The 15,276-nt window shown below is 31.6% G+C and overlaps 1 protein-coding gene and 1 pseudogene across 1 annotated transcript; one reads left to right on the top strand and one right to left on the bottom strand.

Annotated features, from left to right (window-relative positions):
* The first annotated feature begins 3,503 nt into the window (after nt 1-3,503).
* On the top strand, nt 3,504-8,379 carry LOC133678399 (homeobox protein rough sheath 1). The gene is made up of 5 exons (XM_062100689.1): nt 3,504-3,688; nt 4,457-4,564; nt 4,711-4,758; nt 7,576-7,735; nt 8,294-8,379. The coding sequence occupies exons 1-5, from the start codon at nt 3,545-3,547 to the stop codon at nt 8,377-8,379; spliced, it is 546 nt and encodes a 181-aa protein (XP_061956673.1). The 5' UTR covers nt 3,504-3,544.
* Nucleotides 8,380-8,481: 102 nt separating this feature from the next.
* On the bottom strand, nt 8,482-12,783 carry LOC133678400 (dihydropyrimidine dehydrogenase (NADP(+)), chloroplastic-like; annotated as a pseudogene).
* Between the last annotated feature and the right edge of the window lie 2,493 nt (nt 12,784-15,276).

Raw genomic sequence — 15,276 nt, 5'->3', positions numbered from 1 at the left:
CATTAAGTAAAAAATAGCTTTTTTAAAAATAAAATGTTAAATCTAGTGGAGTTCATGAACCGGATCGCAGGTTCATGTTAAACTTAAAGCCTAAATAGATCCAATAAATCATCGTCTTAATATTCATCTTAAAAAAAAAAAACCAAATCATGTTTTTTACCGTTCGTCAGGGTTATTTTTGGACATGTCAAGTCGACTAGATCATATTGGAGCAACTCTTATATAAGTTAATTTTAAACTTGACAAGAAGTTGGGTTGAGAGGTTTTAAAGTTGACCCGCTAGGTTGGGCATTATTTTTTTTCTTTTTTCTTTTTTCTTTTTTCTTTTTTCTTTTTAAATTCCACCTTCCAGTTTTTTTTCTTACATTGAATCCTTTTTAGCTTCTTTTTCTCAATTTTATTTCTCAATATTTATTTGATTTTGAATTAGTCTTCATAATTTATTTCAGTTTAGTTTTTATGAGACTATCACAGTCTCAAACAAATATCTTGATATTTGATTGGTACACGATTTTATAAGTGTCTATTTTTGTTATCATATCATTAATTAAAAATAATCTTTTTTTAAAAAGAAAGTTGTTAAATCCAATGAAGTTCATAATCCGGATTGCAGGTTTAGTGAGTTAAGCCACAAAATCCGAGTTGATCCAATATTTTATTGTCTTAATATTAAATTAAAAAGACATTGTCTTGATTTTTTTAAAAAAACCAAACCATGTTTTTTACATATTATTTAGGTTGTTTTTCAACCCACCAAGTCAATTGGGTCGTGTCAAGGCATCTCTCTCACATGTTAATTTTAGATATGGGCTTGGCAAAGAGTCGGGTTAGAATTAGGTCTCAAGGTTGACCAACTAGATCCAGTTTAATAATAATACCAAATAATTCTCTATAGTCTACAGGAAAAAAATTGAAAGAAAATAATTAGGGATTAAAGTGAAAAACAAAATAAATGAAGGAAAGGATAAAAAAGAGCAATAAATTATGAGGATCAAAATTGGAAACAAAACAAAATTAAATTAAATTCTAAAAGATGAAATAAAAAAAAGTTAATGCAAAGGATAAAAAAAAATAGCAATAAAAATAATAAGAATCAAATTGGATACAAAAAATCTATGAAATAAAATGCAAATGGATGAAATTGAAACAAAAAAATAATCAAGAAGCCTTAAAATCAAAACAAATAGAAATCAAAAGAACGAGAACCAAATTTAGAACAAATACAAACGGGATGATACATCTGAATTTTTAAAGGCTCGGCTTGAAAACCAATGCACAGGATAGAGAAAAGAAGGGAAGGAGGAAAATTTTCATCGTCGTCGAACCGCCACCAACCAGGCCAAATGTGCCACACCAACAGCCGCGTTGCCACCTGCCGCATCGGATGACACAACGGTCGGTGGATTTTGGCCATCGTAATACATACCATGTGCCTCCTGTTTGGAAATAAGGATGATAACGCCCCTGAGAACGTCTTAATATTACAAAAAAGAGCCCTTAAGGGCATCCTAATATTAAAAAAAAAACATGTGGCAAAGACAAAAACACCCTTCCTTGCCAGGTAAAATTAATTTTTGTATTTATCAATTTTCTGGTAGTGACCTGACATTAGACCATTGTGAAGAGCTATTATTTTGTTAGTTTTGTTGTCAATTACCTTGTCTTTAGTCGTTGTTTGAAGACCCATTGAAACCCCAAAAATCAAACCTGATATTAGTGTTATTACGATTGTTGTTATAATTGTTTTGCTAGCCTCCACAAGATTATCCTCTACCACAACTAAAATTATAATTGTTATTATACGAACCAAAGGTCTGACATTGAGCAACATGAGATGATGGTGGATTAGCTGGTGTGGGTAATAAAGGAGTAGTGACAACAATACCCATAGATTAAAGAGAGGTATTATGAATGAACTCATTAGTAGAAAGATGATTATGAAGATCAGCATACGAAAGAGGTTTTTCCTTGATCACAAGGCTTGTTACCAAGTTCTTGAACTCACCTTGAAGACCACGAAACACATACAAATTAAAATCCCCTAGAGAAACTTGTCGACCAATAGCTGCTAATTCATCAAACAATGTCTTTGCTTTTGTATAAATATAGTAATCGAATAATCACCCGAACAAAGATTTTGAAAAGAACCATGAAGTTGCATAATGCAAGAATTAGATGGATAAAGAGCTTGCTTAAGAGTACACCAAACACAGTACGAGGTTTGACAATCAACAACAAGATGCAGTATATCCATTAAAAGAGAAGAAAGTATTGCATTAAGAATAAGTTGGTCTTATTGTTTCCAATAAAAAAAATATTAACTTAAAAAGAAGAACCATCAGCAACAACCATGTGAGGAGGAGGAGGACACGACAAAGAGACATCAACAAAAAGAAAAACACCTTGTCCAAGAGGATACGGCTTCATCTGCATTCGCCAATAAAAATAATTTGTGTTTGTAAGCTTCAAAGAAATAACTTGATGGGTATTGGTTAGGGAAACAATGCTTGCAATTGAAGCCTCTATGGTGGCAAGAGTCACGGCGGCAGCAGTAGGGGAAGTTGGTTGCACAGCAACAGTAGAGGAAGATTCCAAAGCAGAAGGAGAAGAAAAAAATATGAGGATTCACAACAGCAATAAGGGAAGCTTCCAAAACAGAAAAAGAAGAAAAAGTCTGCACCATAGGCTGAAACGAAGAGTTTATTAAAGAAAAGAAAAGAAAGTTTTAAAGTGTAATGACTATGATACCAAGTTAAGAATAATAAAAGACTTAATTTATTAGTTAGTCAACATTTTCTATTTATATATATATATATATATATATATATATATATATATAAAGTAATATACAATAATTAATAGTTAATATAGATATTACATCACAAAATAATACCCTTTTCCTAAATATATTCAAGCCTTTTAATATACTATAATAATCTTGAGAGAGAGAGATGGAAGAGTACATAGGTGGCCCAATATCTGTTCCTCTTTGCCAAGCTTTCTTGCTATAGCTTCATGTGTTTTAACTATTCACTGCCTAGAATGTGTAGTAAGCACATGTTGAGCTGTCAATTCTCCTAGGGAAGGTGTACAGTTCCAAAACATTCTTTGCTCATATGTGAACAAAACTATACAGATAATAAAAGGAGTCCTTCCATTACACTAAAACAGTAACGAATTTGGATGTTCTGCTAGAAAAAGTGGGAGAATGAGCAGTACAAAGGGAAAGATAAAGACGAGGAAGGCACTGGCTACATATACAGAAAATGTACTATCAAAGCTCCCATTATTCGAGAAACCCTTGAACTGTAACTTTCATACATGTAAAAAGACAGATGAGATTAAGCAAAAAAGTCCAGTGTTCTCTGACTGATACCTTTGCATGCATGGGTCAATCCAAAAAATGGGAGCAACAGTCCTGATGCTTCCCTTGTTTTACCGCTAATAGTTGGAAGTGGGCTTCATAAATTTGAACAAATGTGGTAAACAGATAAAACTATTAGTTTGCGCCAAAGGGTTTGAAGTCCTATATTTTGGAGGAAAAATGGAGAGTAGCAGCATGAACAATACTGTTGGGAAAGATGATGATCTCTTAGTTGACACTGCAGAAGCTGAGGCTCTCAAGAAGAGAATCTCTAGCCATCCTTTGTATGGACTTTTGGTCCAAACTCACATCGACTGTTTGAAGGTTCTCTCTCTCTCTCTCTCTCTCTTGTGTGCACTGTGTGATGTAAAATTATATCAGAAGCATTAAGAGGTTAATTCAAATTTGTTTGTGAAATTATTTTTTTCTCAGCACAAGTAACTCAACTTTTGCCTCATTAATTTCAACTATATTTATGGCAGTGTTACCAAACTTTATTTAATTTGATCATGATCTTGAGGTATCAAAATCATGTTAATGTGTGTATCAGATTATGTTTTTCCTTCTACATTTTTATGGGGTTGTCAAGAGTGCAATGTTAAGTGGCTAAGATAGCACCAACCAACACTCTAGAACATTACTCTTGGTCAGCAAAACACAAACGGGAAAATTCTACAACATGATCTTGAGCTTCATGGTCCATTTTTTTGTGGTTTTTTTTTTTCCTTCCTTTTTCGTACTGATGAAAATCCAAAACATGGTAGTGTGATGCTAGCAAGTTTCAAGAGTTTGAAGTTGAAGCACGTATACAAGATTCATCAAATTGTGCAGATATGAATAGCAAATAAAATAATATATATAATGTCCCCATATATTGATGAGGATTCAGAATCCTACACTTATCATTAATTTTCAGAGGCTGCATTTTCTTTTCAAGTTCTATTCCAAAGATCACAGTGATCAGATTCCATGGATTAATGCATAGGACTCATGCATATGCATGAATGAAAGCAATACATGTCATTTTTTCTATAATGAAATCAAAGATTTGAATACGATTTGCATTGTTTCTTCTTGCTTTTGACATATCAGGTTGGTACCGTTGGTGATGTTGACCGAATCCCTAGGGTGAGGCCGAATTTATCCTGTCAATTTCCCAATCCAAGCTCCCTCAGTCAGCCAGAACTAGACAGTTTCATGGTAATAAACTCGAGCCCTCTCTCTCTCTCTCTCACGCACACAGACAGACATAGACACACAGATATGTATTTCCTTTAAAAGACAGACAGCAAAGAACTAGGGTAAATGTTCTAGAAAATAAATGCGCATTCCCTTGCTGTGTGTAGGTTAGTCACACTCTTCCTTATAATAAGTCATTAGTCAAATCCAACATGGTATGACTAGACTACTTGCTTTAATCACATCACTAGGTTTGAAAGATCGTTTTGAAAAGACGAGACTGAGTTTTTTTTAATGAAAATAATAAGACAAGACTAGATTCTGTCTATGTTAGTCTGCTCTAGTTTACAGACAATGATATCTTGAAGTTGAGACTGTTCTAACACTGCGCATGGCAGCCAAATCGATCTCGTGTAATCATTGAAGGGATATGCTTTTTCTTTTTGTAGTCATTGATGTTAAGTTTCAAACTAAACCGTGAAAAAAAAAATCTTAAATTAGTCTTCTTAGGTTGAGGTAATGAACTTAGGTGATGATCGGTAACAGAGAAAATAATGAAATGATTGAAATGAAAATGAAAAATTCTATTCAAATTTTATAGATATTGATTGATAGGAACTAAAGAATAATTGAAATGAAGACTGAGAATGAAAAATCAAATTAAATATAGTTTAATTGTTATAGAGGGATGAGAATATAGTTTAATATTATATTATTATTATTATGCTTTCATCCTTCCACGACATTATGACACCATCACTCTTTAATAATCTCCACTGTTATTTTTCCATGATAATGGATTATTTATATATATATATATATATATATATATATATATATATATATATATATATATATATTATTGTTATTACTACAATATTATTACTTCCTTATCATCTCCACCACAGATAACACAAACATCACAGTAGTGTGTGTTTGTATTTGAGTTTAAAATTGTTTTTTTCTTTTTAAAAAAGCAGTTTTGAACTCAAAAGCAAATGGTTTTTAAATGTGTTTCAAACTGTTTTTAAATATTTTTCAAATTATTTTTACATGAAAATACATTAAACTAATGTTATTTTATGTATTTTTTAATGATTTTGATATATTAATGTCAATAAATTTAAAACAAATCTAGAAATAAATATTATTTTAATATATTTTTAATTAAAAATACCTTTGCAAAACCCATATGTCATTCCATTACCCAACAAATACAAAGAATCTATTTAGGAGTACGGTAGGTTATATTTTTAAATGCTTTTTAAAAGTATATTTATCTTAAAAAATATCAAATCTATATTTTTTTTTGTGTTTTTTAATGATTTTGATGTCTTGGTGTTAAAAATAAAAAATTATTTTGATTCATTTTCAAATAAAAAATACTTTTAGAAAACACTTTAATTTTTATTCTATTAAGTGCCACTTAAAAAAAAAACTTTAATTTTTATTCTATTAGGTGCCTAGGACTTCCAATTGGACATCATTTTAAAGAAGATTTGACAAACTGATGAGTTAAAATATAAACTTTTGATTTTATGCACTCTTTATTCATAACACACAACATTTTATAAACTTTTGACTCACTACTGTATTCTTAAGTTTTAAAATAATATTGACCAAGTTTTAAACATTATCTTAATAAATAAATAAAAGCTCTTTTTTAAAAGACTCTCCTCCCTTTATAGAGAAAAATGTTTAGAAGATTAAATTGAAGGACAAATTTGTGAATTTATAGGTTTGATTGAATTTTTTTATAGTAATCAAAGAAATATTATTGGGATTCCAGACAAACCAAAAAATATGAAAAAAATTATTTGGTTAGATGAAACTATACAAATTATGTCCATTGAATCAAGTCAATCACACATTCTTCAGCTACTACACCAGTTTTTTTTTAAAAAAAACATCCGTTGTTCAGTCTGATTGAAATTTCTCATTTATAAATTTAAAGGTTTAGTATTTTCATATTCTCTTTGACTATACAATATTGTCGCAAGTGATTATTGTGGGTTTACATGCAAAAAATATAACCTACACTACCTAGGCTAAAAAAGGAAAAAAAAACCCTCAATGTCACCATTGATTCGCACAAGAGCTTACCTAAGCATGCGCACCTGAATAAGACGTGCATGGTCTTTTCTAACCTAGCTAAGAAGCAACAATAACTTAAAAAATTTAAGTTATTAAATGAGATTTTAGAATTTATTAATTTGCAAATATATATATAGGACATTGTCATTTTATTTTCAATTTATTGAAAAACAAATGAACATATTATGCCAAACTATCGTCTAATTCATCTTACGAAATAATATTCATATAAAAATGCATGTGTTTTATGCACACAAAAATATGTTATCTTTAAAAAACTACTGTTTTTATAATATTCATATAAAGAAGACGTTCAGTATTCAGCGCGCGTGTATGTGTGTGCCTATATATATATATATATATATAGATAATAAGTTATTGGTCATGCAGGAATTTCGTTTAAATCATTGCTACGATCTAATTAAAATGGAAAATGATATTATATATTATGAAACATGTTATATTATAAAAAATATTGTAATTTTTTTGTATAGATTTATTATATGTAATATATTCCATATATATATATATATATATATATATATATATATATATATATATGATTAAAGCAACGTACATATGATAATATAAAACATACTATACAAGATAAATTTATATAAGTAAATTATAATATTTTCTATAATATAACGCATTCCATGATATTATACAAATTAAATGGAACTTTTCAATTGATCAGCTGATGAAGCATTTGGATTTACTAATTAACTAATCATTTTATATATAGCGTAGTAGGGCTTCTATAACTTCGTGCTTAGGAGCAGTTCAAATTCTGGTTACTTCTCCTCTTAAAGATAAGATTAATTATTACTGGCACTCAGCTAATATCTTTTGGATTAAGCAATCAATTTGATAAGAAATACTTCTGAATCTGGTTTAGTGGTCTTGATCATCATAATGTTGAGGCAATGTTTATGCAGGAAGCATACTGCTTTGCACTGAGCAAGTTGAAAGAAGCAATGGAGGAACCCCAGCAAGAAACAGTAGCTTTCATCAACAGCATGCACTTACAGCTTAAAGAGCTCACAAGAACCCATTCCAAGAGTACTGCTGAACATTCCACTTCCACTAAATCTTCCGGTGAGCTACTTAACACATCCCATTATTGTCTCTGTTATGTTGCCAAGCTAGCTATCATGAATGATAACTCAAGGGTTTTATACGTACAAAAATGTCTTAAAAAATCTATTGTAAGTAAAAATGTGGCAGATGATAAATGATTAACGTTTGATTCCAAAATTTGTAGTGAATAATCAATCAGTTAACATGGAAAAATAATAATTAATTTGGTATATAAAACTACTAAATAGTGTTTTATCTCTGGATATATTCTTCTGCAGGAGAAAGAATTGACTAGAGCAAAATGGACCGAAGAATGAACAGAAAGCAGGATTATTTCTCTTTGGTGAAATTAGAAATGACTAGCTAGTCATGGTGCACCCATTGAGTTTTAAGTGAGTGCTTATTGTAAGCCGTTTTCTTTGTGACTTGCATGTGAGAACAACATCATATTAGTTATTATTAGTGTAAAACATGTCAAATATCCTAAACCAGTTGAAATTATGTGCCAGTAGGTGTTTCTGCATATGCTATTTTCATTCTGTCTTTAATTCCTTCAAGTGTTTGGTCTACGGCAAGAGATGCAGATGCTTGAGCAGCATCCCCTTGTAGGAATGGGAGTGAATGATGGAATCTACATAAACAAACTCAGCTATTTGTTTTGAATCTATTAATAAATCGCTGTTTTCAATGAATAAAAAAGATACAGTAACCATAACAATGCTGCTAATGCTAGACCAATTCATTGAATTGGGGGGGGGGGGGGGGGGGGGGGCACAATCTTCTTATATAAAAAAATACGAGAAGATTTATTAGCCCAATAGGGTTCAAGATTTTCTGTGCTGATATATTTTTCCTTACTGCTTGACGATGAATCCTTGCTGTATGCTCCACATGGTCATGCAAAGAGAGAGCAAATATACAACAGTATTGAACAATTTTCACTATCTTTGCTGCCAGTCAAAAAACTGTTTCCAGCAGTTGGACGCATACTTAATTAAACTCACTCTGGCCGATGGGCTAACCTGGTAAATCCCATTTATTTTTATCAAACAACTGAGAGACTTGCTGCAGTTTTTTTTTTTTATTAGTTGGAAACCATGCTCTCCGACTCCTTAACAAAACCATCTCCAGTCCAATCCTTGTCAGACTGCAAACCTTTCTTGATAGCTTTCCTCTGTTGCATGGCTTCTTGTTGCCGGCGCACCAAATCCATGTGCGTTGTGAAATACTCAAGAGATGCTCTGGAAGGACAAATAGAACAAGGAAGAAAGTTTATAGCTAAACTGCAGGCAACTTTTTATAGCTTGCGACTTTAGATATCTTCGATAAGAATTACCCTCTGAAATCTTCTATTGATGAGAAGTTGTGCATTTTCATGAAATCCTTCAGCTCTTCACAGAGTTTCTTCACAAGGCCATATCCATGCATCATAACCCCAGTGCAGACCTGTAGTCGAACATCAGTGGTCTTTAAATATTAGCACATAGTGCAGAAATCCAAAACAGTTACACAGTAGAAGTGAAAGATGGCTTTTAAAATAATTCAAAAGAAAGGCAAATTATGGTTCTCCCTTTTATTCAGGAGGAAGAAAATAGCAGAGTAACCACAAGTCTTACGAAACACAAACTGAAAAGTATAAATTCTGGAGGCAAGGAGTAATATTTTAGTAGTTATTCCTACCTCATACCTGCCTACAGACAGATTCTGTGTGGAAATCACAGTCTCTATAAACGATAAGGTTTTAGCTAAATGACATCAGAAATTCAGAGAGGCAATTCCCATAACTCACAGTATGAATGCTTTAACCAAGGAACAAGTAATAAAATTGTTCACCTACTATGCGAAGTAAAGTGCCCTGCTTCTTGAATTGAACAAATTGAAATGAGGCCTTGAATAAGCAGAAGAAAAGGGCAAAAGCTATAAGGAGGTGGAGCGAGTTTTTAAACATTCTCCTTCAAGTGACAAGTCTAATCAATTTAATCGAAATCTGGTTATGAATAGGTGAATTATACTCCTCTTTCAAGGATCCCCTCCAGTTTTTCCTGGGCCTTACATAAACAAACCCAAATACATCCTTCAAACATTGATCAGAACAAATTGTTTTCAAATTCCTTGTAAAAGATATGTAATCAGAAGCTATCGACTTCTACTTATGGATCACACCATGGATCAATAAGCTCAGTGTTGAATTTTTCACGTTGAGTTAAAGTGTGTTAAACTATACAGAATATCAAGCTTGGGTTACAAAGACATTTGCTGGTTTGTCACACCTTAAATTCACTAATAACCAAAAAGAACTTGCTCCAAACTATTCTCATTTTTTTTATTTTTTTTAATAATCAGCTGTTCTTGTTTTGTTTTTACAGTCTTTATCTTTTCCTCCAGAAAATAGTAGTAGTATGACAGTAAAATCCACCTAGTGTTGACCCCAAACAGTTTAAAAATAAATATCAGCATCAGAGTAGATTTACCAACTACAAGGATATCAGCAATCTTATGGTTAAACAGGCAACCGATTTTTATCAGGTACATCTAAATGAATTGAGACGGTAAGAACATGATAGACAAAATGTAAAACAATTATTTGTGCCTACCTGAACTGTATTTGCTCCCAGAAGAATAAACTCAGCAGCATCACCACCGGTCTCAACACCTCCAATACCAGAAAGTGAGTATTGGTCCAAATCAAATTCATCATTTTAGCAATACTCATTACTTTCTCTAGTGCAATAGGATGGACTGCTTTGGAAGAGTAACCCCCAGGAGTTGAATATCTGACAACAATATTTAAGCACCAAGGTGTTACTTAATGAATAATAATTGATATGAAATATTATCTTCTGTCAGCTAATACAAACCCTTCAACACAAGGCTCGGGCCGTAAGGTTTTCAGATTTATTCCCATAACACTCATGATGGTATTAACAGCAGACACTCCCTCGCATCCGGTTAGCTGGCTGTACAACAAGATCAGAAAAAAGTCATGAGTAAAAAATGTAACTGAAATACTACTGCTTAATACTATGAAAAACAGCAGCTGAAAATAGATCGAGGAGATCAAACGATGTATGCTATTCAATCATAGAAGTGTTGTTAAGCCAGACATATGAGAAGAATTAATGAAATTGCATTTCTATACCACGTATACTCAAAGGGAATGATGTTTTAAGTATTTTTTAGATTAGATTTCTAATGTTAAGCAAGTAAATAACAATTGCATTTCTTGTAAATAAACACCATGACAAACAAATTTCTATCCTTAGTCAAATATTTCTTAACTACATGATAAATCAAGCTAAAATTGCACGTTTAGTAACGAAGGAAGAAAATGACCTGTTTTATGTCAGTGATGTTAGGAGTCATCTTTGCCCATACTGGGACTGTAGCTTTTGCATTAATCCATCCACAAACCTCTTCCAATAGCGCACAATCTTAGCCAACTGCAGCACCCATTTTACGCTCAGGCATTCCATGAGGACATGAGAAATTGATTTCTAAGGCATCCTAGGAAACATTTTCGGGAATATTAGATGACAGCAAGCATCCGACTTAAAAAAAGATCACAAAAGTAACAAATTGGTGATGACTAAATCTTACAATTCCAGTTAGCTCTACTCGGTCAATGAGTTCCTCCCAAGCAGCTTTTTCATACTCCTCCATGATTGAAGCAATGAGAATCCTATCAGGATATTCTTCTTTTAATTGCTTAAATTCTTTCAGCATTGTTTCAAGAGGCCGGTCACTTATGAGTTCTATATTCTCCCAGCTAATAATTTGCCCCTTGGCTGAGCCATTTGCACCTGCTCGTAGCTGAGCACATCGAGGAGTTACATTTACAACTTTCGCTGCATCTAGTGACACCTAGAAAATTAAGAATTGAAGATCATTTTTTTTATGAATAGATACAATAGCTGTAGCATGGAAGGATGCCAATATGCTTCAGATAAATTGAAAAGAAAGACTCCTCCAATAGAACATAGAAACTATGACCTCTAGGCACTTCATTCATATGACATGGTCAACAATGAGGCGAGTAAATATGCTGGTCAAAATTGATTATTGCAAATGGTATTCCTTGTAAGAACCTGGAATTTCTGGCATCAAGTTACAGAGAAGTAATCATCAAAGCACATACTTCAATACCTGTATCAATTACTAACTCACACAATCAACAATACTACTGTATCCTGATCAACATCTTGCATAAGCAAGCCTAATTATTCCTAAGAAAAGCTTTCACTTTTTCCACCATGTCAGTTCGGATACTATGAATGAAAGTTCTATTTTGACAAAGACAGGGCAATCAATACGAGGGAGGAAAAGGAAGAAGCCATGGCCGATCAATCACTAAAATCATGGATTTCTCATTTTTGCATAAAATAATCACAATCCACCTGAACAAAAGAGTCTAGAATCTGATCTAAGAAATAATCAACAAGATCATCAAACTTTGAACCATCCAATCCTCACTAGATTAAGCAAGAACTCAAATGTAACACCTGTATCTTAAACATCAGCATTGATATGATCCCACTTCCATCATCACTCGACCAACCTCCAGAAAAAATATGTGTGTGTATATATGATCAAGAGAACATCCACATAGCATGACCCTATTTCATTTCTTTCCTCTTGCAACCCATTTACAGTGACGCTCAAATCAGGCTCTCCCTGACCCTGAGAACCCACCAACCTCAAGAACCCAACTTTACTCCTGCCACGTTGTGTTCTCAAACTCGGCCGAGTAAACTCAGTCACAGAATTCCTCCCTCTGATGTGGGTCATACTCAAAGAAGCCATAACTATCAATCAAGAAAGAAAGAAAGAAAGAAGTCACAGAATTGTTTCCAGCTCTTGAATGTATGTTTATGTAATGGAGATGGAGACATGGGAAACAGTGTGATTGAATCTGAGTTAATAATATTCAGTATGGGATAGGAAAGAACGTGGATTTAGAGGAATCGATTACACGTAAGTGTAGGAAGTCGTACTGTCTTTTGTTTTCGTTGGTTTTGTTTTGAATACTCTACTACTAGACATTGTCCGTGGGTATAATTTTTTTCCTGTTTTTAGATAGAAGCTATGTGTGATGTTTTGCGTCTCTTGTCTAGAAGAACTGAAAAGTAAAAACATTTGACCTTGGCGACATGTTCCCCGCGATAAACACAAATTAATAATCATGTATTGTCCTGTAGTTCTAAAATTACTGGTTGTGTTATAAAATGAGTATGAAATCAGTCGAGGATGAAGCAGCTACTTTGAATTTTTTTTATTTCCAATTCTTTTTACTTCCTCCTACAAAACCAAGAGGTAAAAAGATCAATAAAAATCGGTCATTCAACAAAAATAGTTTCAGTATATAAAATAAAAGTATTTTGATTTAATGAATAAATAAAAAAATCCTAGTATCATTAAGATTGTCTCTATCCATATTTTGAGGAGGCGTTTGGGAACGCAGTATAAACCGTATTCTCAAAAAATTTAAACTTTTTTGTTAAAATTTAATATGATTTATATGTTTTAAATCGTTTTGATGTGCTGATGTCAAAAATAATTTTTAAAAAATAAAAATACATCATTAACATGTATTTTGGCACAAAAAGTTATTTAAAAAACAACCGATACCACACTACCAAACATACTCAAGTCTGAAAAGAGTATAGGGATGTTGGTCTTACATGACCGATTAAGGTACAATATGAGTGTGTTTGGAAGCATAGTTGTGGTTGTTTTTTAAAATATTTTTCACTCGAAAATATATCAAAATTATATTTTTTTATTTTTAAAAAATTATTTTTAACATCAGCGTATCAAAATGATTTAAAAATATTAAAAAAATATAAATAAAAATTTAATTTTTTTCAAAAATACTTTTAAAATACTAAAACAAACATTGCTAAAAAAAAAAAAAAACTATTCAATGGTGTCGGTCTACCTCTGGCTCAAGTTAAACTTGGGCTAATTTTATGGGTAGATAGCTCTGCTCTCGTGAGGAGCTTTAATTTCACTAGCCCGAACCTGGTCTAAGAAGACCACACATCAGCCCATGCTTAGGTCATTTCAACGAAGGGCTAATATTGTAATAGTAGTAATTTTTAAAAGTGTTTTTTATTTAAAAATATATTAAAATAATATTTTTATATATTTTTAAAATTTATTTTGACATCACCATATCAAAAAAATTTAAATAAAATAAAAAAATAATAATTTAAAATAAAAAAATTAATTTTTTTTTTTGCAAAATTGCTTTCGAGTAGCAAAAACAAAAAAAGGTCTAAGAATGACAATGAACTAGATCAATGGTGCGTCGTAGTGAGATAGATCAATTTTTTTAACATAAAAAAATACTTAAGACTTACTATGTTTTCTAATAAAAAAAATATTTATCAACTCAAAGTATAATGCATATTGGATAACATCATTTTTCAATATTGATACAATAATATGTTGGATAATATTTTTTAAAATATTAAGACGATGACATATTAGATCGATCTAGCTTAATATATCAAATTTGCAACATGGGTCAAGAGACTATGATATCCCTATAAAAATCAAATCAAAATAAATTATGAATATCAGTTTTTAATTAACCCAATATTGAAAGATGAAATTAAAAAAAAATATTAAAGTATGAAAAAGACAAAAAAAAAATATTTGAGTCAACTCAGATTAACCTGTCAAACTAACGATCCAAGTCATGAAACCAGGATAATCCCATAAAAAGTAATGCGAAAAAAATTACAAATTCCGATCTCAAACTAATGTAGTATTTAAAGATGAAATCGGAAAAAAAAATCAATTATAAAAAAACAAAAAAAAAACCAAAATCAACTTAGGCTAACTTGTTAAACTCGTGACTTAGATCATGAAACCAAGATAACTTTTTTTAAAATAAAATGAAAAAATTATGAAACTTCATTTCTAACATATCTGATGTTGAAGGTCGAAATTGAAAGAGAAAAAAACCTAAATCCCTCGTATCAAAATAACTTTATAGAAAGTAAATTGAATTGTTTTCCGGAATTTATTTTTCGGGAAATCACTTTCCAAACTTTCCTGTGTTTGTTTGCCATTAGGAAGTTGGTCAACGGAAAACACTTTCTGGTCAACGGAAACACTTTTCGGTCAACGAAAAACACTTTCTAGTCAAAGAAAAATTTAGTTTGGTTTCTAGAAAAGTGTTTTTCCTTTTGGCTGTGTTTGTTTTCCGGAAAGTGGTTTCCGGGAAACCACTTTCCAAACTTTCATGTGTTTGTTTGCCATTGGAAAAGTTGGTCAACGGAAAACACTTTCCAGTCAATGGAAAATTTAGCTTGGTTTTCAGGAAAGTGTTTTCCTGAAAAATTTGGGCGGAAAACACTTTCCGGAAGTTGTGAAAATTTTAGAAATGTCATTATTTGCTGATTATATCAAATTTGATCTTCAAACTTTTGATTGCTATATATAATTTGTTTTGAATATTTATTTTTCAATTTCATCTCTTAAAATTTAATTTTTATATTAATTTTGGTCCTTATTTTTATAATTGCTATTTGCTTTTTCCTTATCATTTTTTT

This window comes from Populus nigra, chromosome 18 (assembly GCF_951802175.1).
Source record: "Populus nigra chromosome 18, ddPopNigr1.1, whole genome shotgun sequence".
NCBI lineage: Eukaryota > Viridiplantae > Streptophyta > Magnoliopsida > Malpighiales > Salicaceae > Populus > Populus nigra.
The sequence above is the reverse complement of the archived record's forward strand: the minus strand, read 5'-3'. Positions and strand labels throughout refer to the sequence as shown.